Below are 23838 nucleotides of genomic sequence, written 5' to 3' on the forward strand. Positions count from 1 at the left end.
AGAGCAGAAATAAATGAAATTAAAAGAATGAAATATCAACGAAGCAAAAGTTGATTCTTTGAAAAGTTAAACAAAATTGAAAACCTTTAGCTAGACTAAGAAAAAAAGAGAGAAGATCCAAACAAAATTGGAAATGGAAAAGGAGACATTACAACTGATGCTGCAGAAATTCAAAGGATCATTAGTGTCTACTATGAACAACTATACACCTATACATTGGAAAATCTAGAAGAAATGGACAAATTCATAGATATATGCAACCTACCAAGATTGATCCAAGAAGAAATCCAAAAGCTGAACAGATAAATAACAAGTACTGAGATGAGAGACATAATAAAAAGCCTTTCAGTGAAGAAAATACTGGGAACTGATGGCTTCACTGTTGAATTTTGCCAAACATAGAAAGAACTAATACCAATGCTACTCAAACTATTCCAAAAAATACAGGAGGAGGGAATACTTCCAAACTCATTCTACAAAGCCAGTATTACCCTGATACCAAAACCAGACAAAAGGACATCAAAAAAAAAAAAAAAAGAAAGAAAGAAAGAAAGAAAAGAAAACTACAGGCCAATATCTCTGATGAATATTGATGTACAATTCCTCAGCAAAATACTAGCAAACCAAATTCAACAATGCATTAGAAAGATCATTCATTATGACCAAGTGGGATTTATCCCTGGTCATAATGACCAGGTTGGTTCATTATGAACCAAGGATGGTTCAACACATCCAAATCAATCAGTATCATTCATCATATCAACAGAATGAAGGATAGAAAACATATGATCATTTCAACTGAGGCTAAAAAAGCATTTGATAAAATTAAACAAATTTAATAAATGATGCTGGGAAAATTGGATATCCATATGCAAAACAATGTAACTAGACCTTTATCTCTCACCATATACAAAAATCAAATCAAAATGGATTAAAGCCTTAATCTAAGACCTCAAACTATGAAACTACGACAAAGAAACATCAGGAAACTCTCCAGGACATTGGTCTGGGAAAAGGTTTCTTGAGCAACACCCCACAAGCACAGGCAACCAAAGCAAACATGGACAAATGGGATCACATCAAGTTAAACAGCTTTTGCAGGCCCGGCGCAGTGGCTCACGCCTGTAATCCCAGCACTTTGGGAGGCTGAGGCAGGTGCATCACCAGGTCAGGAGATCGAGACCATGCCAGCTGACATGGTGAAACCCCATCTCTACTAAAAATACAAAAAATTAGCTGGGCATGGTGGCGGGTGCCTTAGTCCCTGCTACTTGGGAGGCTGAGGCAGGAGAATGGCGAGAACCCGGGAGGCAGAGCTTGCAGTGAGCAGAGATTGTGCCACTGCACTTCAGCCTGGCCAACTAGAGCAAGACTCCATCTCAAAAAAGAAATAATAAAAATTTCTGCACATTGAAAGATACAATCAACAAAGTGAAGACATAACCCATTCAATGGGAGAAAATATTTGCAAATCACCCATCTGACAAGGGATTAATAACCAAAATATATAAGAGGCTCATCACATGACAAATGCTGATGAGGATGCAGAGAAAAGGAAACCCTTGTACACTGCTAGTGGGGATGTACCACTGAGGAGAACAGTTTGCACTTTCCTCAAAAAAACTAAAAATTGAGCTACCATATGATCCAGCAATCCCACTGCTGGGTATATATCCAAAAGCAAGGAAATCAGTACATCCCTATGTTTCTTGCAGCACTGTTTGCAATAACTAAGATTTAGAAGGGTCCATCAAGAGATAAATGCATAAAGAAAATGTGGTGCATATACACAATGGAGTACTACTCAGCCATGAAAAAAAGAATGAGATCCAGTCATTTGCAACAACATGGACAGAACTGGAGATTATTGTGTTAAGTTAAACAAGCCAAGACCAGAAAGACAAACATCGCATGTTCTCACTTATTTGTGGGATTGAGAAATCAAGATAATTGAACTAATGGTCATGGAGAGTAGAAGGATGGTTTCCAGAGACTAGGAAGGGTAGTGGGGGTTGTGAGGGGAGGGTGAACTTTCTGTTTCTTTGGCTAGTGGAACAGCAGCAAAAGTGACTTTTAAAGTGTTTGAACATTGGATTTCACTCTCTTGATGCTGTGGGATCCCTGCAACACTTATGTGAAGAAGCCTGGCCTACCCTCCTAGTAGACAAAAAACACAAAGCCCAGTGACCCTATCTCATAGTCAGCCAACTTCCAGAATCAAAGACACCTTCTTGACTAGAAGCTGATTTCAGAAGCATTAATGAGCCCAGCTGAGACAAGCAGAACTTCCCAGCCAAGCCACATACAGACCAAAAGAAATACCTAGCAAAATTACTAAATAAATGGCTTTTGCATTAAGCCACTTTTTTGTGGTGGTTCTTTACAGAGTATTAGAGTATTTAAAATTGGTGCTTGTAAGTAAGGTGCTATAATAACAAGCACCACAAATATGTGTGACTACTCTCGGCCTAAGAAAGCAACTCAGGGTTCCAGATGCATCAGAGGAGCTCTTCTCTAGCAAAGGCTAGAGAAATGGTGAGCCGCTTGTTACCAGAAGCTAAGAGAGCAATGAGGAAACTACTATTACCCTGACAAAAGTAGTGACCTATTAAATGTAGTAACACAACAATTGGAAAACTCAAAAAAAATTATCAATTAAATAATCAGGATTTATTTTTCATGATAAAGTTTTGTGTTGGGAGATGTGTACACCAATCTAGGAATTACAAATTGATAAATACTTTTTACAGGACATGATGATATATATTCGATGCTTTTTAAAAGTTAAACTTTCAAGAATGTACTTCCCAAAAAAAAATCACAAACGCCAAAAGAAATATATGTAACAAGGATATTTATGGCAGAATTACTTTTAATAGCCAAAAAAGTAATAATGACATAAAGGTCTATGATTATCAATAAGTGGTGGGGTTATACGAATTTTAATTCTCTCCTAAAAATAATTTTTCAAAATTTTCTAATGTTCTACAGTGAATATATATTGATTTCATTATTTAACTGATGATGTATCCTTCCTAAGAAAGATATTGGAAGCCAGGCGCAGTGGCTCACGCCTGTAATCCCAGCACTTTGGGAGGCCGAGACGGGCGGATCACGAGGTGAGGACATTGAGACCATCCTGGCTAACATGGTGAAACCCCATCTCCACTAAAAATACAAAAAATTAGCCGGGCCTGGTGGAGGGCGCCTGTAGTCCCAGCTACTTAGGAGGCTGAGGCAGGAGAATGGCGTGAACGCAGGAGGTGGAGCTTACAGTGAGCCACTGCACACCAGCCTGGGTGACAGAGTGAGACTCCATCTCAAAAAAAAAGAAAAAAAAAGAAAGATATTGGAGTGCTTTCACAGTGCCATATCAACTAGGGGCAGGTGTGGGAGTGGTCTTCCCCAGTGATTTATTTTATCACTGATATTACTTAGAATTGTCAGTACAGGATAATAATCAAAAGAAAACCACCTTTTAGTGGGGCTTTTTATTGTTTTTAGGCCATTGCCTGCACAGTTCCAACAGCATTCCCCCCTTCTTGAAACTTGACTATAGCTGCTGACACTCCTGGAAAGAAAGAAAGAAGAGGCAACATCTCAACTTAAGCATGGAGTATGTAAAAATTGCTTGAGGCCAGGCCCAGTGGCTCATGCCTGTAATTCTAGCACTTTGGGAGGCCAAGGCAGGTGGATCACCTGAGGCCAGAAGTCGAGACCAGCCTGGCCAAAATGGTGAGATCCTGTCTCTACTAAAAATATAAAAATTAGCCAGGTGTGGTGGTGCACACCTGTAATTCCAGATACTTGGGAGGCTGAGGCAAGAGAATCACTTGAACCTGGAAAGCAGAGGCTGCAGTGAGTGGAGATTGCACCACTGCACTCCAGCCTGGGCAACAGAGCGAGACTCCATCTCAAAAAAAAAATCATTTGAAACTGATACTTGATAGGATTTCTACAATAAAATACAGAATCACTTCATGACTACAGACACTGACACATTTTTTTCCAGCTAACCCAGGTGATCCTACACTAGGTGTAGCGTGGCAACACTTTCACTTTGATGGCATTTCTTTTATGCACGTGTGTGGGACACCCATGGGAGCCTCATTTCTCATTATTATACGTGAACATCACAAGCAGGAGTGTTGTTGGCTGACTGAGAGGTACAACTCTGTGCTTCTCTCCCAGAGAAGCTGTGAATGAAATACCATATAATATGAATGGAGATCCCCTTAGGCAACTTATCAGTTCATTATAAAGCACTGGATTTTTAAAAAATGTTTTTGAGAGGGAGTCTTGCTCTGTCACCCAAGCTGGAGGGCAGTGGCACGACCTCGGCTCACTGCAACCTCCACCTCCCGGGTTCAAGCGATTGTCCTGCCTCAGCCTCCCGAGTAGCTGGGACTAGAGGTGTCACCACCATGTCCAGCTAGTTTTTTATTTTATTTTTAGTAGATACCGGGTTTCACCATGTTGGCCAGGCTGGTCTCAAACTCCTGGCTTCAAGCAATCTGCCCACCTCAGCCTCCCAAAGTGCTGAATACAGGCATGAGCCACTGCGCCCAGCCCTAAAGCACTGGATTTTGAAATAAAAATAATGTAGGAAATTTGAGTAAAGCATAAAAATTAGAAATTTATGTCTCTCCAGGGTAGTCCTAGACCACAGATCCTACTGAGGAACCAGCCTGATTTCATCAACACAGAGAAGGCCTTATTTTTTACCCTGAGTGGGCGAAATTACTGCAATGCGTGAGTGGCTCTGAAGCTTCCGGTGTTTAGGAAAAGAAAGCAGTCTTGAAGGAAATAGCAAATGTGGATGACTCTGCAGCTTAAGGCAAAAGGAATAGATGATTAGATGACATTTTATTCACTTTAAACATCCACTTTGTAAAGGATCCTTTTAAAGGGTCACATTTAGGGTTTGGGCTGTACTTGGAAGATAGAGAAAGGGAGGCTTCACTTGGACAGCAGTGCAGGGTACAAAGCATCTGACATAGGCTTGTGGCTTTGGAAAAAACTATGTTGGGGTATATGTAGCTCTCTACTCTGGATGTTTATTCCAGTGGGCTCAGCATTTAGTTATCTTTTAAGGAAGTCATAAGCAGAGGTAACATTTGTCATGTGAAATTACCCAAAATCTACCAAAAGCAATCCACAGTAATTGGCATTGCTTTTAGCTCATGAGAGCTTAAAAATATCTTCCCGTGTTTATTGTGGCAGCCAGTCAAGAGTGAGAGCAGAATGTAAATCTCATTCAGAAATCCAGCCCGCATTTTTACTCCCCTTATAAATTCTTTAGAATCACAGGAAAAAAGTTGCCCTGTATCAGCTGCCCACCCTAAATGCAGGTGATATTTACCTGTTATATCAGTTTAATGTGCAGCCCATCTCATATTCATTAAGTTGATTTGAAAAATGATCAGAAGCATCAGGACTGGGTCCTCTGAAAATATAAATGCCTCTGAGGCTATATCCATTTAAGGAAAACCAGGTCTTTTACCTTTGCTCTGGCTTCACCCCAGCATTTTCTTCCACAGCAGAAGCAATGCATTTAGTCATTTCGGAATACCAGTTACGCATTAATAATTGCAGGTGCTTTTCCGAGAATTTTGGCTTTGCAAGTGTTATATGGTGAGTGTGTCAAAGACAGCAAGTAAGGGTCATGTAAAGTGAATATCTTATGAGGCCAGAATACATGGCAGTGTAAGCAGAAGCACCCAAGATAATCAAAATACTTGAGGAATATGATCCACAGAGACTTTCAAAGGCACATGCGGTGAAGTGGTGGAACGGTGGGCTGGGAGAAGGGGAGGGGAGAGTGGAAAAGCATTAAAACTACAGGAAATCAAAGAAAATGCTGGCCTTCTGTTCCTTAGCTTCTAGAGTTAGGGAGTTGTTATATAACCCAAGCCAGCAGCTAAAGGCGATCTGGCTAATAGTTAACTTAATTATTCTAGAATGTGCTTTTTTTCTATAAATCAGCCTAAGTCAAAAGAAAGAGGAACTCATCACTGAATCAAATGGCAGGAGAGGCCAGCTGGGAGGACTCATTCCCCCTGGATCCTATACATATTACTCTGCTCTGTGGCTGTACTGCAGTGCAAGTTAAATAAATTGGTCTCATTAGCAAGCTGATAGTTACATGGGAGTTAAGAAGAAATTACTTAGGCAGATAGTGAGGGTACAGGAGTCCTCAGTAAGGTTTTCCTTTTAATGAAAAGCAACTCCAAAATCATTTTCTTTTCTAACAAACATCAGCCTGTAAAATCAAGCTGCAGACGTAGACAAGCAAGCTAGAAGCTTGCACAGGTGAATGCTGGCAGTTGTGCCAGTAGGAAAAGGCTACCTGGGAACAGGCATGTTCAAAATGGCGGCTCCATCGTCTCTTCTCTTTGACAGCCACATGTACAGTAAGGAGCAGACAAGATGGTGCTGGCTGGCCACGTAGAAAGTCCATTTGCATAATAAGATTAGGGTGGGGCAACCAGCCTTCCCGGGCACCATGTAAACATTACACCTGATCGAACCAAACTGTGGGGCCTACGTAAATCAAACACTGCCTCCTCCAGCCTGCCTATAAGATCTGGTGCAGTCCGCGGCCGGCCGGCTTTTCCTTTTTGGACACCTCTCTCTCATAAGAAAGAGCAAGCTGCTCTCCTCTCTCCTTTCTTCTGCCTGTTTAACTTCCTGCTCCTTAACCCACTCCATGTGTGTGTGTGTCCGTATCATTAATCTCAGCACGAGACGACAAACCCAGGCAACAATGCTGCTTCAATAGGACAGCTCCTTTAGACGAAGGAGACTGTAATTCGAATGTCGATGTGAGGAAAAGGGAGCGCACATAGAAAAGCTGACAGTGCCACTTGTGGCAGGGTTTTACTGTCATTGTGAAAACTCTATGAAAGGATGTATTACAGTAAGGCTCAATGTTTCAGCATATTCTATCACAATAATAAGACTTCTGTCAGCTTCCAAGTGATGTGGTTCTTTGCAGTCTGCTGGTTTGTCTGCAGCGTGGTGGCCACAGAAACAGTGCTCTGTGCCAGCTGGATGAGGTTCATGCCCCCTGCACCTGATGCACCTGACTCAGTCTCATTTGCTCTGATTAGTCACTTTTGCCTTCATTCGCTGGAACTAAAATCCTGAGAGTTTACTTGCAAAGGGTGGTGTCTGGTTACACAATTAAGTTATTTAGTGGCGATGTCTGAGATTTAGGTTCACCCATCACCTGAGCAGTGTACTTTGTATCCAATGTGTAGTCTTTGGGAAAAAAAATTTAAATGTTCCTAATCAATTTGTGAACTTTGGCAAAATAATTTAAAATCAGAGTGTTAAGTGTGTCAATTAGCATAATTATATTTGCTGTTGTTGATAAAGTAAAAGAAAAAGAGATATTCTAAAGGAAAAAACTGTTCAGTTCGTCAGGAGAATCCTCATCTCCAGCCATTCATGCTCAAAGTAAGAAACTATCTCACCTCAAGGGTGTAACTAGAATATATTTTGTTGACACCTTTGTGAGATTTAAGATTGTGCTTAGTAGACACCCTTAGTTATACAAAACAGTTTCTAATATTAAGGGAGTTGTCACTCAGAAGCTTGGCAAGCCTCCCAGAGTAAAGGTGCCTGTTTTTAAAAGAATCTGTGAATGTGTCTTTTGATGAATGGACTAAACTATAACTGGAAACACAGAAAAACCCACATAAAATTAGAAACTTTTGTGCATCAGAGGACACCGTCAACTGAGTAAAATGGCAACACACAGAATGGAAGAAAATATTTGCAAATCATATATATAAGGAATTAATATCCAGAATACATAAAGAAATCCCAAATCTCTATGACAACAATAGCAACAAAAGCAACAGTGCAGTTAAAAGATGGGCAAAGGGCCGGGCGCGGTGGCTCAAGCCTGTAATCCCAGCACTTTGGGAGGCCGAGACGGGTGGATCACGAGGTCAGGAGATCAAGACCATCCTGGCTAACACAGTGAAACCCCGTCTCTACTAAAAAATACAAAAAAATAGCCGGGCGAGGTGGCGGGCGCCTGTAGTCCCAGCTACTCGGGAGGCTGAGGCAGGAGAATGGCATAAACCCGGGAGGCGGAGCTTGCAGTGAGCTGAGATCCGGCCACTGCACTCCAGCCTGGGCGATAGAGCGAGACTCCGTCTCAAAAAAAAAAAAAAAAAAAAAAGATGGGCAAAGGACTTGAACAGACATTTCTCCAAAGAAGATCTACAGATGGGAAATAAGCACATGAGAAGACACTCAACATCACTAATCATTAAGGAAACGAAATCAAACCTACAAGATGATACCACTTCACGCCCATTAGAATTACTATTATTAATAAAACAAACTGAATATAACAATTGTTGGTGAGGATGGGGAGAAATTGAAGTCCTTGTGCATTACTAATGGGAATGGAAAATGGTGCAGCTGCTGTGGAAAACAGTATGACAGTTCTTCCAAAAGTTAAACATAGAATTACCATATGAGCTAACCTTCTACTTCTGGGTATATACCTACAAAAATTGAAAGTGCAGACTCATAGAAAATATTTGTACACCAACGTTCACGGCAGTAATACAGGAGTTATGAAGAAACAGTTTTTAGGCCACTAGAAAGGGTAAAGGTTCTTGGTGCAAATTTTCCTGTAATAAGAAGCAACCCCCTGAAACATTTCTTATTTAACAGAAAAGGCAGCATGAAGGGCCAGGCCAGCAAGCTTTGATATGCAAATACCGACAATTAAAACCTAGGTCCACTTAATATGGCGATTCCCACCTTTTCCTTCTTGTTACCAGGTGTGCCAAGTATTATGGCCATCTTTAGATAACACCATGTGATAAAACATTGAGGTGACCCACATTTGCATATTAAAGGACTAAGGTGGGAGGGCCAGGTTTTTCATGGGCTATTCGGATGACACACCTGGTTAAACCAATTCCCTGGGCCCTACGCAAATTAGACGCTGCCTCCTTTAACTTCCCAATGTAAGCAACTACTTCTTTGCTGCACACGGGGTTCCTCTTGGTTCCGAGTCCCCCATTCCTCCATTCATCAGAGCTGTATCACTTTGGTGCATGGGCCGAGAAATCATTCATCGGAGTGGTAAGTATTAGGAGCGAACCTCAACCTTAAATCTGTCCTTTAATTTCAAGGCTCTCTTCCAGTTATCCTGTCGCCAAACTTTTCTTCTCTCTCTATCTGTATTCTCTTACTCTCTGTGTGTGTGGAATGTGTAGGAACTTTTACAGGCTAGGGAAATAATCCTGTCAGGCAAGATCAAGAAATGCTGTAGAATGGGGATATAGCTTAGGAAAATGCCATTGCAATCTTCTAGGAAGAGAGTTCATCCACTGGGGGGGTCACTCACTACTAACTCGCTGATGAGCACATGGTATTTCTAAGCCAACAGCGCCACCTAGTGGACATAGAAATCCTCTTCATAAGACACATTGCCAGTCCTTTGCCACATTCAGGAGTAAGATGTCTTCCGCAGCCAAATTTTAGTCTCCATATTGTCCCATCAGCAGGAAAATGGCCATTCAGTTGCTACATTCTTTTAAGGCACCTATTCTGTCTCCAGTTAAGATAGTACTTAATTAGTAAGGGGATTTTAAATTCAGAAGATAGCCGGAACCATTTTTTTAAGGGTAAATGCTTTAACATGGGCTGCAATAGCAGGCAATCTAGCACATTGCCTACATTAAAGGAACCTTGACCCAAAGGTGACACAGTCTCTCCCAAGATCCATTTTTTGGGGATCCAGGCAGATCACACAGGTTTAGGAAGTCAAAGGGGAATCACACAAGGCGGAGAAGCTAAGGTTGCGTGGGTAAAGCATGGTTAGTCCCATCGGTTAGTTCATCTGATTCCATGGCTTGAAGGACCATGCCTTCAACCATGGGTGGCACGTTTAACATGGGGCCAGGATCCAGAAACCAGGGAGGGAAAACCAGGGAGGAAAACCAGGAGGGAAAAAGCATCCAAGGATGCTCCCTGTCTTCTCCTCCACTCTGGGTCATACGGAAAGGAAGGAGAATAAGAGGATGCTTTTATTCTCTTTTGTTTTCCTAAATGGGTAACAAATTATCTTCAGCTTGCACCCCTCTGGAATGTACTCTGAAACACTGGCACTTCCTTAACCTCAGAACACTGAAGAAAAAAGCAACTCATTTTCTTTTCCACAAGGGCATAGCATTTTTACTAAACCTTTACAAGCATTGTAAGATCAACCCAGCTCTTTGAGCAATCATATCAGGCAGGCCCAGGTAAAATAGTTCCCCAAAATGAAGAAAGCAACTTCCAGGGGAACCATCTAAGGATCCCCTTTCAAGTTCCCTTCTGATTACAGGACCTTAAGCAAATAAAAGGAGACTTAGGCTGATTTTCTGATGACCCTGATAGGTATATAAAAACTTTCCAAAATCTAACTCAGGTATTTCACCTCATATGAAGTAATGTCATGTTGCTCCTAAATCAGACCCTCACTGCAGCTGAAAAGCAAGCAGCTCTGCAAGCAGCAGAGAATTTTGAAAATGAACAATATATCTCCCATAATACACCAAAAGGTAAGAAAGCAGATTGGGAAAGTGAAAAAGTAATAGAAACATCATTCCCAATTGGGAGGGAAGCAGTTCCAGCAGACAACCCTAACTGAAACCCCAATAGCTCAGGAGCTGAATGGAAAAGAAAGCACTTGCACTTTTTCATATGACTTTTAGAAGGCCTATGGAAAACCAGGACCAACCACTCAATTACTCTAAACCATCTACAATAAACCAAAAGCCAAATGAGAATCTTGTAGCCTTTATGGAAAGGCTGAGAGAAGCCCTAATAGAACACGCCTCTTTATCCCCTAATTCAGTCAAGGGACAGCTCATCCTGAAGGACAAGTTTATTACACAGGCAGCTCCCAATATTAGAAGAAAACTACAGAAGCAAGCTATAGGACCAAATAGCACCTTAGAGAACTTCCTGAAGGTGGCCACTTCAGTCTTTTGTAATAGGAACCAGAAGGAGGCCCAAAAGAAAGAAAGCAAGCTCAGAAGAAGGACGAAGTCTCTAGCAGCAGCTTTGCAGGTTTGCAAAGTCCAGGATCCCCAAGGTGCATCTGCTAATTGCTATTAGTGTGACAGGCCAGGGCATTTTACAAAGGAATGCCCAGGCAGCAAGATGAAGCCACCTCAACCCTGTCTAGTTTGTGGCAGAAACCACTGGAAACGAAACTGCCCCCAGAGACAGAGGTTACTGGGTTCAGAACCAGTCTCACAGATGGTCCAGCAGGACTAATGGGTCCCGGGGCTCAAGCCCCAGCTTCAGTGGCTCGAACTGCCATTATAGCACAGCAGCTTTTTGGAAATTAAATTTCCAATTCCAGCTAATTCTGCAAATTAAAGAAAGGAAAGTAGATCTCCTTCTAAACACTAGAGTCAGTCTCTCTCTTTTCTCCTCTCTAATCCAGGCCTCCCCTCTTCCCATGACCATAAGGGGCATCTCAAGAAAAACTCTAACCCAATATTTTTCTCAACTTTATTTGCAGTTAAGAAGACCTACTAACGCATGCTTCCAAGCCATTGTCATGATAGTTCTACTATTCAAAAAAGCCTCCAAGTTAACCACAGGAAATAATTTAACTATGTACACTCCACATAAAGTGGCAGGATTACTGTCCTCTAGGGGGAGGTCTTCTTAGCTAACAAACAGTGGTTAAAGCAAGAAGTACATAAGGCTGAGTAAACAGTAGTCACTCTCCCCAGGCACAGGCACTCAATTAGCTAAATTAACAGCTCTTACAAGAGCACTTCAATTAACCAAGGGAAAAATAGCTAACATTTATACTAACACCAAGTATGCTTTCTTAGCTCTGCATGCTCATGCTGCCGTTTAAAAGCAAAAACATTTTCCTACCACCAATAAATCTCCTATCAAATGTCACCAATAAATTAGCAGGCTATTATCCTCGGTTTTTCTTCCACAAAAAAAAATATCGAAAATGCACTCTAAGGAACAGCAAAAGGAAACAGATAAGGTAGCCAAGAAAAAAACAATAGGTTAGCTGATCAGGCAGCTAAGTCAGTGACAAGGAGGCTTCAAGGCAGTCACACGCTTCAAGCCCTTCCAATCTAGGAAGGCTCCGGAAGAAAAATTAACCTCAGTATTCCCCTGCAAAAATAAAATAGGCCACTTCTCAAGGGCATACTTTTCAGCCCTCCAAATGGCTATAGTCAGAGAATGGCAAACTCCATGTGCCAGCCTCCAGCCAATAGAAAGTCCTTAAAATCCTTCACAAGGGGCTGGGCACGGTGGCTCACACCTAAAATCCCAGCACTTTGGGAGGCTGAGGCAGGCAGATCACCTGAAGTCAGGAGTTCGAGACATGGTGAAACCCTGTCTCTACTAAAAATGTTTTTAAATTAGCTGGGCGTGGTGGCGGACACCTGTAATCCCAGCTACTCAGGAGGCTAAGGCAGGAGAATTGCTTGAACCCAGGAGACAGAGGTTGCAGTGAGCTGATACGGTGCCACTGAACACCAGCCTGAGTGACAGAGTGAGACTCTGTCTCAAAAAAAAAAAAAAAAAATTCCTTCACCAAGCTTTTCACTTGGGAAAGGATAAAACTTATCAATGTGCTCAAAAATTGTTTTCAGGCAGAAAACCTCTAAATTGGTTAAACATAGAGCCTCTCTAGCTCACTTCCAATAAAAACCAACTTTATTTAACCCAGGAAATTTAGTGTTAGTAAAAACTCTCATCTCTCTCTCCTTCCCTAAGCCAAGCTGGGAAGAGCCCTACGCTGTTCTTTCAACCCCCTCGGCAGTAAAAGTTACAAACATCAACTCCTGAATACATTACACTCAAGTCAAAGTCTGAAAAACTGAGGGAGCAACCCCTGACAGCCCAGAAAAATGGCCAGAATATCAATGTGAAGAAATAGAAGATCTTAAGCTAAAAAACCATAAAAAATAAGTAACTAAGTGAGGACTCTCACCTTACCCAGCCCCACTCCCACCTCGCCAGATACTTTTCCTTGTTTCTAACCTTTCCTCCCAAAGTTCACTGCCAAATGGTAAAACTTCATTTTCATGCATATTTGCAGGGAGATTTAATTGTACATGGGATTGCCTTTATAACTTCGTAAGTCCCCAAAGGGAAATGTTAGATCTTGGCAAGTAAAGTTTTCAATGGAAATTATTTATTATGCCCCTTTTGTGGAAAACTGTTACAGTCACATTACTATTTGCAATAAAGCTATACTGAAACCCCAGTAGCACACTGTAGCACCCACAATGCGGAATTCTCGTTGTAGAATTCTAATTGCTAAAATATTTTGCCTAATAATTATCATCATCAGAATTAATAGCTGGAGAAAAGATTTAGTCAAGGCTGTTTTGCTTATAACAAGAGTAACAGGAATAAGAAGGAAGCATGAAAGTTTTACTATCATTAAGTTTAATAGGACTTTTTACTAAAGGTCGGTAATATAATGCACTCTAAGCTATTAAAAGGTTATAGAGAAAAAATATATATAAGGAAGAATCTCATATAATAAATACTTGTCCTAAAAGGAAATGATTTGTTGTTTAAAGGATGGATGTTTAGGACAAGTCAAAATGTTTAAGTATTTTATAAAATGGTCTGTAAAGGTCATTAAAAAATTACTAAAGGAAAAGAATTGTTAAAATTAACGGCATTTTAGCCACCCAATAGCATATTTCTCCCAATCATATTGCAAGTTATAAAAGGGCCTAAAGCTAAAGTTATTCTCTAATGGTAAGTCAAGGGGGAAAGGTATGCTTTTCTCAAGGAAACTGTTACTTTTATATTAAGGTTTCTAGTAACATACAGCGACTTCTAGTGAAGGTAAACTGGTATTGCAATCCATTGGTGTAACTAACAGGTGTCAAACTCTACCATCAGTTATGGTCTATAGGACCCCTACTAATGGTGGTAATCTGAATACTCATATTCTAGCCCAATATTTTAAACCTTCTTGTAAAATTTATCTCTTTTTGCCTAGGAGCAATCAAACAACAAATGGTGCTGCAAGCAAATCCACACATAAACATGCCATTCTTCAGAGAACGCTTAAATCAACCTCAGAAGATCCCACTGCTCTTTGCCCATACGATGCGCTTTTTCAGCAGGAAGTATCCAGAAAGAACCATCATCCAACACCCCCTAACAGCAGTTAGGTTTGCTTCTCTTGAGGTGGGGAATAATACAGGAGTTGTGAATAAATAATTTTTAGGCAGCTAGAAAGGGTAGAGGTTCTCAGTGGAAATTTTCCTGTAAAAAGAAGCAACGCCCTGAAACATTTCTTCTCTAACAGAAAAGGAGGCTTGAAGGCCCAGACTGTCAGGCTTTGACATGCAAATGCCAGCGATTAAAAAATGGGTCCACTCAATATGGCAATTCCTGCCTTCTTCTCCTTGTCACCAGGTATCACAAGTGTCATGGCCATCTCCAGATAATACCATGTGTTCAAAACATCATGGTGACCCATATTTGCATATTAAAGGGCTCACGTGGGAGGGCCAGGTTTTTTGTGGGCTATGTGAATGACACACCTGGTCAAACCAATCCCCTGGGCCCTATGTAAATCAGACAGTGCCTCCTCCAGCATCCCAATATAAGCAACCACTCTTCTGCCACACACAGAATTTCTCTTTGTTAGAATCCTCCCTCCCTCTCTCTCTGTATAGGGGAGCTGTTTTCTTCTTCCTTCCTTCTTTCTTGCCTAACAAACTCTCCGCTCCTTAAAACCAATGTCTGTGTCATTTTATCTAAATCAGTCTGAGCCCAAAGACCCTGGTGTTCCTCCAGTCATCAGAGTGTATCAGCAGCATTATTCACAAAAGGAATATGTGGAAACCCATATGTCCATTAGCAGATGAATTGAGAAACAAAATGTGACATATACATATAATGGACGATTTTTCAACTTTAAAAATTTATAAAATTTTGTTACATGCTACAACATGGATGAGTCTTTAAGACATTATGTCAATGAAATAAGCCAATCACAAACGTATGAATACTGTATGATTCCACTCCTTTGAAGTATCTAAAGTAGTCAAAATCACAGAAATAGATAGTAGAAAGGTAGTTGCCAAGAGCTGGGGGGAAAGGGTCGAGGGAATTCATGTTTAATGGGGATAGTATCCATTTCAAAAGGAAAGAGATCTAGAAATCTGTTTCGCAACAGTATGTATATACTTAACACTACTGAACTATATATTTTAAAATGGTTATGATGGTAAACTTAATGTTACGTGCTTTCCCCCAATAAAAAGAAAAATAGAGTTCTAATGAGCAAAATGAAGATTCAATCCCCAGTCTCTCTGATTCCCAAATCATGCACTTATAATCACTACCATTTAATATATTATTAAACACAATGAACATGTACTCCCTCACTATACTCATATTCTAGGCCAATATTTTAAACCTTCTTATAAACTGTATCCCTTTTCACCTAGAAGCAATCAAACAAATGGTGCTGCAAGCAAATCCAGACATAAACATGACGTTTGGAAAACAACCAGAGGAATGGGCAATTTCCTACTAGTGACCATTTCTAGAAAGGACACTAGGGGAACTTCCCCTGCAAGCCCCCGACTAGACTGCACCTAGACCTAAGTCAGTCCTCATACTTGCCACAAGTAACCTCACGGCAATGTGTATTTCATTTTAATAAATTAGCTGATACCTCCTAAGTGTATTTCTATGCTTTTGAAATCTTAATTTAAGGAACTTTCTCTTTGGGAAAAAAAAAAATGTTTAAAAAAGAAATCCCACAAAATGTTTAAGATAGTATATTAGTCTGTTCTCACACTGCTAATAAAGACATACCTGACACTGGGTAATTTATAAAGGAAAGAGGTTTACTTGACTCACAGTTTCACATGGCTGAGGAGGCCTCACAATCATGGCAGAAGGTGAAGGAGGAGCAAAGTCATGTCTTACATGGCGGCAAGCAAGAGAACTTGTGAGGGGGAACTGCCCTTTATAAAACCATCAGATCTCATGAGACTTACTCACCATCACAAGAACAGCACAGGAAAGACCTACCCCCATGATTCAATTACCTCCCACTGGGTCCTACCCACCAAACATAAGAATAATGAGAACTACAATTCAAGATGAGATATGGGTGGGGACACAGCCAAACCATATCAACGTCCTTCTTCACATGGCAGCATCAAGGAGAAGAATGAGTGCCCAGCAAAGCGGGGAGCGCCTTATAAAACCATCAGATCTCATAAGAACTAACTCACTATCATGAGAACAGGATGGGAGAAACTGCCCCAATGATTCAATTATCTCTACCCAGTCCCTCCCATGACACATGAGGATTATGGGAACTACAATTCAAGATGAGATTTGGGTGTGGACATAGCAAAACCATATCTGATAGCTATTTCAATAAAAGGCCACCGAGTTAAACTAAAAGGGTCTAAGATTGGTAAAAATGCAAAAAGTCTCTGGGTTCCCAACCAAAGAAATTGTTACGTTTTATGCCACTAAATTTTGGAGTGGTTTGCTACGCAACAATAGAAATACTTTAAAGTCTAAAAATCTACTTTGTCTGATATTAATTCAGCTAAACTAGTTTTTAAAATTTGTTTATATTTTTCCATTATTTTACTCTTGTTACTTATGTACGATATTTTACATATGTCATTTGTAAGCAGAATGTGTGTGTGTTTATGTGTGTGTGTTGTACGATAATCTTTGTCTTTGCTTTTAATCTTTATCTTTGGTTTTTAATTGCAGTACTTAATCCCCCTACATATAATTAATTAGGTATTTTAGTTTAAATCTTTTGTCTTAACATTAGCTTTCAAATTTGTTCCGGATTTATGAAACAAATCCTAAACATGTGTTTTTCTTTCTCTTAATTGCCTTCTTTTTGTTGATTATGCTTAAAATTCTGCTTTCCTCCCTCTGATTTTGTAATTTGATAAAAATATTATTTCAGCGTATGCGTTTGCTTTGTACTGGGCCAACTTAGCTATGCTAATGTACCCTCGACTCAATTCTAATGAGCCATGAACTTCAAGTTCTGTTATTCCTGTCAACATTTAGCTCAGCAACCCTGACTCATATTCACCCTTTCTGGAATCAGCAGATTCTTTGAGGGGAAAAATATTGTATTTTATTTTAATTTTTTTATTTTTAGCTATTATGGGTACATAATAGTTATACATACTTATGGGGTACATGTGATATTTTGATACAGGCATACAATGTGTCATGATCAAATCAGGGTAACTGGGATATCCATTACCTCAAACATTCATTAATATCACTTCTTTGTGTTAGGAACATTCCAATTCCACTCTTTAAGTTGTTTTAAAATATACAATAAGTTATTGTTAATGACAGTCACCCTACTGTTCTGCCAATCATAAACTATATTTTTAAAAAATTAATATTAGCCATACATGTATTTTTTGTTTTGCTAACCATTGTTCATGGTGTTTTATTTCCTTATGGATTGTGAGCCCATATATGTATGGCGGATATTAATCTGTAGGAATCCTGAGGTATTCTGCTTGAAGTGGCATTCCTCCAAATATAAATACTATTTGCTTCCCTCATGCACCCTCGGCTTTTACCAATCTGGGACAAATGTAGCCTCATGGATTAGAATCCTAACCACATAGGTAATAAATATTTGGACCCTAAATCTATAAGAGATCCAAAGTATAGCCATGAATTCTCAATATGAATATTCTGTTCATTTGTTTTTCTCATTGTTTCATTTACCTAGAACTGAGAAGAAAACAAGTGATAATATGTTTTCTCCTTTTGCTTTAAAGAAGTGGCGTATTTGTTTTATAGACCATCCTTCCAATTAGACTGAGGCAGTTAAATATTATTATTGTATATGAGGGTTGAGGGCTTAAGGGAGTTGCAATCTATCCTTTCACTGAGAATGTAGGTTTTTTGAAAAATCAACAATAGTCAACAAGCTTTAGAAATTAAGATGCTTCACTTTGCAAAAGTGAGTAGATGCTATATACAAAATAACAAAAACTTGATTTATAATTTATAAGAATGTGTTCATTGCAAATGCAAAATAGCATGGTTGGTAATTTTCATTGCCTCACTGAAATCAAGTTAAAGAGATATATTAGTTTTAAAATAATGATGCATAAAGTAAGACTTACCAGATTTTTGTCCACAACAATATGCATTTCAATATATCGAGGGAATAACTTAATAAAGTCAGTTTTCTGAAAAACACATAACATGAGTCATGAGGAATTTACAAAAATTTACCTTCTACTGAAATTATATTGAGAGATAAACTGAAAGATATATTGTTCCTGATTACATAACGAGGCTATTTTCAAATACAAAATTTAGGTACTATTTCAGAAGATTCCAGTTCAAAGTGCCCTGGGTAGTAAGACTTTTCTATTAGACTTCTCAAGATATATAAGAACTCAGGTATCTTTTACTTTTATAATAATTGAAACTGAAATTTTCAGTTTATAACATAAAGCTTTGGTTTTTCTCAGCCTTTTGATAATTTTTCATACTAATCTTTCATGCGAGCAGATTTTCTGCTACCAATTACTAAGAAGTTACTTTTGGCAAACAATGTAGTCTAGAAAAATATTAAAATTTACAACCAATGGCAATTTGCTAGAGCCAGACATGTTATTTAGGGCAGTCTATGGGTCTTGGTAGAGAAAAAAATTCATCACTTTGCTTTACATGTACTTTATGTAAGTCGCTCATCCATTTTTGAACTGTCAACTGAGAAATCCAGGTTGTATAATATTCTCTCCTAAATTATCTGAGTAATTGAAGAAAAGGAATATTTTACATTAATTATCTAAATGCTCACATATGAAAATTAATGTTCCAGTTTCTTTTATACTATATTCATATCTTCATATTTCTAAGATTAAGTTTTTGCTAAGCTTTCATCTAACGGCAAGCATAATGACAAACATAAGTTTATTCTCTTGCCATTTTAAAAGCCACGTAGAGCCTTCATGAAAAAGTAAAATAGTTTTAAGATTTATAAGTCACCAAATTTTGGCTCTGAAAGTATTTTTTATTACACAAAATTATACTAAATTAAAATAAAAGAGCCAATACTTACTTCTGAACTTTTTCTGACTTGATACTCTGAATTAAACCAAGAATAAGTGTCATTTTCTTCTAAAAGAATATTAGTGTCAGCAAATTTTTCTTCATAAATCTTGTGTATAAATCCTGATACAGCCTCCATTGGTTCAATTACATATGAGATGTTTTTCAGCTGCATTGTTCCCCTGAGTGTTAAGACAATCGAAACAAGTCTGAAATGATTCTACCAAAACCATAATATTATAGTGAGAAATTTGGGCCACAGTTTTTAAGATTTAAAGTTTTTAAGTTTTAAGACCTTAGGTTTTTTTACTTTTATCTCTTTATCTTTTGCAGTCTTTCTTACACTAGAACTGGACCACTATATCACAGGATACATGTTACCTTACATTACAAATCTGTGATTATCTTCAAGAAAGCATGGTAGTGGCATGGATCTGTGCACTTAAACAGGTTGAAACCCCTTTCTGTTGTGTAGATTTTCTAACCAGCCTGTAGAATCTCTAGGCAGTCTCTTCTTTAGTCTTTGATTCCTTCTCTTTGATACACTTAACTCTCCTCTGACACTTGATACCCTAAATCATTTGTTTGTGTGGGCTGAATTGAAGGCACAATATGCCTAATAATTACTGACTGCAGAGCCAGTGTCCATTAGTCCCATGCATTCCACAATTGTCAATTATTCTAGGACATTAAGAAATTGGACAAGGGCAGAATTTGAGAAAACTAAAAAAGTGTGAGGAGACCAATCAATCTCCCTACACTCAAGCTTTCTTAAAGCCTAAAGCAGCAGATCCTGTCAGTATCAACAAGTAGCCTCTCATCAGGAACAGATATTGCTGGAATATCAATCCTATTTTATTAGTAATTTTGGTTCAGTCCTTAAGGAATTGAAATGACAAAGGTGATTATAGAATTAGAACAGATACATGGAGAATTAGTTCATAGGCTACCGGATATAATATTGGCAAATTGAGTATCTTTAAGTAGTCTACAACCTGAGTCCTGAACATACGCTGAGGGTCACAAGAGAATTTGGAATACCCGCAACATATCCATTATAATTGCAATCCATCTAAGAAAAAAAAAGAAAAATTAATGGGTAACTTATTTTTAAAATATATACCCCAAATATATTATTTATATGTATTACTTTATATTTTTTTATTTTTTACTTTAGCTACATTTACTATTTATTACTTTAGCTACATTTCTACTTTAATATGATTGGCAATTACCTAATAAATTTGTGCCAGGTAGAAATAAACACAAGCCTAAGTTACTCAATTTCAGTGAATATGTAAAATAACATTCTAGTTATTATAGAATATTTGTCTTTTTAAAGAAATCTAGAATTACAAATTTGTAACCAAAAAAAACCTAATTCTTACCTGAACTAGCAGAGGTTTGGAATGACGGAAGTCATTTTTGTCATAAGAATGAATAAAAGAAGCTGAAGATAAAATTGATCTAGGCAAAAATAATAAAAAAACATGTTCAAGTTGTGAAATAGAAAAGATAGAAAAAATATTCATATACAAATTTTCTTTTTACTGAAAAATTTAAAATAGTGTTAATCGACTTGTTTTATCCTATTGTCCATGTATTTCTAGCACTTAAACTGAATTAGGTGCTTGGTGAGACATTTTAACTAGAATGACATACCATACAAAAATGCACATAAATGAGCAACTCAAATTGCTAGAGACATGAAGAGGAAATAGTATAGGTCCCAATTTCCAGCATAGAACTTTCTAATCTTTGTCTATTTCACTCATTGATTTTAGATTTTATACCCAAGTTTCAAAATTAAAGTGTAAAGTTAGGACAGTGATACAGTTTGGCTCTGTGTCCCCACCCAAATCTCATCTTGTAGCTCCCATAATTCCTACATTTGTGGGAGGTACCCAGTGGGAGATAATTCAATCATGGGAGCAAGTCTTTCCCATGCTGTTCTCGTGATAGTGAATGGGTCTCATGAGATCTGATGATTTTTAAAACAGGAGTTTCTCTGCAAAAGCTCTCTCTTTGCCTGCTGCCATCCATGTAAGATGTGACTTGCTCCTCCTTGCCTTCTACCATGATTGTGAGGCCTCCCTAGCCATGTAGAACTGTAAGTCCAATAAACCTCTTTTTTTTGTAAATTGCCCAGTCTTGGGTATGTCTTTATCAGCAGTGTGAAAACGGACTCATATAAACAGAAAACTTAGAAAGAGTTACTTGGTCTCACTACAAATTCATATTTGCTAAACTTTGCTAAGTGCCAAGTTCTTCTCAATAACTCTGGTCAGAATTTTATTTCCCTCAGTAACTATTCAAAAACTTGACACTACTCCTGTCAATCATCCCACAAAACCCCTATGTTCCCTCCCTCTCAGATCACCTGTTGCCATCTGCACTCCTTATCTTTATTGCCAGAAGGTTACTTCTTTCATTCAGAACAAACCCTTACACTGTTGCTGTAGATACCATCCTGTGCCATATACAGAGGACACTACTTTTTCTTTCCTATAATTTTGAACTCTTGTGCTCTACTGGATTTTTACCACAATGCTATTTTAAAAGATACTAATAAGTCATTATCATCCTAAAGAACTCTTTGTTGACCCCATGTTCTACTGTGGCTATTCCTTATGTACATTTTTTTCAATTCTTAACACATTTCATCAAAAGAATTGTCTACACACAATTCCTTCAGTTTCCCAATTCTTATTATCCCTGAAACGTCCCTGGAAAAGATCCACAAATATTAGAATGTCAAATCCAGAAGGCATTTTAAAAAATCATTTTACATTGGACCTCTAGCTTCTTTTTGAAAACTGTGGCTACTCAGTCCACTCACTTAATTTACATAACACTTCATTCTTCTGCTATTCTTCCTACCTCCCTGGTCCCTTCAGCTTTATCTTCCATGTTGGCTGCTGTTTTTGTTCAACCTATCCCAGGAAACATCGCTGTTTCCCAGGGTTCACTCTTTAACCACAATCTATTTATAAGCACCCTACGTAACAGCACTCGTTAAAAAAAAAAGCACAAGAAAGTAGAGCACAAGCTACTACTTTCTGCTCAATCTATATACCTATAGCTAAATCTATTTTCCAATATTCCTATTGAATATTTTCAGAGATTCAAATTGCTAGCCACATATGGCCAAGGATGGCTTTGAATGCAGGCCCAAAGCAAATTTGTAAACTTTCTTAAAACATTATGAGATTTTAAAATATTTTTTTCAGCTCATCAGCTATCGTAAGTGTATTTTACATGTGGCCCAAGACAATTTTTCCTGTGTGGCTCATGGGAGCCAAAAAGACTGGACACCCCTGATCTACAGGAAAAAACACACTTGGGTATCTCACATGTGCTAAAAAACTGAAATCACCGCTTCCTCACACAAATATATCCCTTGTTCATGTTCCTCAGTTAATTATACTACAGCCTATTCATTTTCTTGAGCAACAACTAAATTATCTGAAATTCCTCACTGTTTACCAATCATTCCACCAAATCTGTATTGAGGTCCACCGAATTTTTCTTTCAAGTGCTACCACTGGTGCCATCATTCAAACCACCACCATTACTCACCTAAACTGTATAGTCATATAATTGGTCACCTCAACTCTAACTTTGTCCCCTCAAAAATAGCCTATGAGATTCAATGTGGCTACATAAGTACATACTTAAAACCATTTTTGGCTCCCAATAGCTGACCATGCACTCTGAACCTTCTACAACCTGGCCCCTACCTACCTTTCCAGAATCTTTTACCTCTATTTTTCAGAAAATGTGTGCTTCAGTAATTCACATTGGCTTTGTGCATATCAGAAAAGCCACTGTGTCGCACACCTCTATGCTGTACACATAATTTCTTCTCTAAATAGAATGTTGGCTGAGTGTGGTGGGTCACGCCTGTAATCCCAGCACTTTGAGAGGCTGAGGGAGGAATGCTTGAGGTCAGGAGTTCAAGGCCAGCCTGGGCAACATGGTGAAACCCCATCTCTACTAAAAATACAAAAAATTAGCCAGGCATGGTGGTGTACACCTGTAGTCTCAGCTATTTGGGAGACTGAGGCACGAGAATCACTAGAACCCAGGAGGTAGAGGTTGCAGTGAGCCGAGATCACTCCACTGCACTCTAGCCTGGGCAACACAGCAAGACTCTGTCTCAGAAAAAAAAAAAAAAAGTGTTCCTCTGTCTTGCCCCACTTCTTTACATAGCTCTGTCTCTTCCCTTAAGATACAAGTAGTCTCTTTCCTCTTCCCTAAAAGCCTCCCCTGACTTCCAAGGCATACTATTTACACATTTATCATATTACCATATTATAATAAAATTATTTGCTTTCTATCAATGTGTCTGAATCTATCGTTCTGTATTATAATTCTTTAACAGTGTAATATGTTTTATTCTCTTTTGCACGCCTAGGTTTTTACTCAATACCCAGTATAGAGTAGGTATCAATATATTTGAATCAAAATGATTCATTCTACTTATACGTACTTTTAGAAATTAAGAAGCCAAAGTATTAAATTTTGAAAGGACAAAATAATTACTCACTGCTTTTTGAGATGGACAAAATATGGCTTTCCTTCTACTGTGATCATGTAAACAACCTATAACAAAATTATTAGAAAAATTCAATAATAACATATGCCAAATAGTGTATCTTCTCCAAATTAGGGTTTAAAATACTGACAAAATTAATAACAACCTATAACCATTAT

At 38.6% G+C, this 23838-nt stretch overlaps 1 protein-coding gene across 1 annotated transcript in view; it reads right to left on the reverse strand.

Annotated features, from left to right (window-relative positions):
* LOC104676329 (disintegrin and metalloproteinase domain-containing protein 5) overlaps positions 1–23838 on the reverse strand; it is a 143119-nt gene that overhangs the window by 112940 nt on the left and 6341 nt on the right. Inside the window, exons 3-7 of the mRNA XM_030938154.1 lie at positions 23672–23727; positions 20511–20589; positions 20118–20194; positions 19133–19304; positions 18186–18251 (exon numbers count right to left, since the gene is read on the reverse strand). Of these exons, the coding sequence (XP_030794014.1) occupies positions 18186–18251; positions 19133–19304; positions 20118–20194; positions 20511–20589; positions 23672–23727 (450 nt within the window). The remainder of the gene's footprint in view (positions 1–18185; positions 18252–19132; positions 19305–20117; positions 20195–20510; positions 20590–23671; positions 23728–23838) is intronic.

This window comes from Rhinopithecus roxellana, chromosome 9 (genome assembly GCF_007565055.1).
Source record: "Rhinopithecus roxellana isolate Shanxi Qingling chromosome 9, ASM756505v1, whole genome shotgun sequence".
Lineage (NCBI taxonomy): Eukaryota > Metazoa > Chordata > Mammalia > Primates > Cercopithecidae > Rhinopithecus > Rhinopithecus roxellana.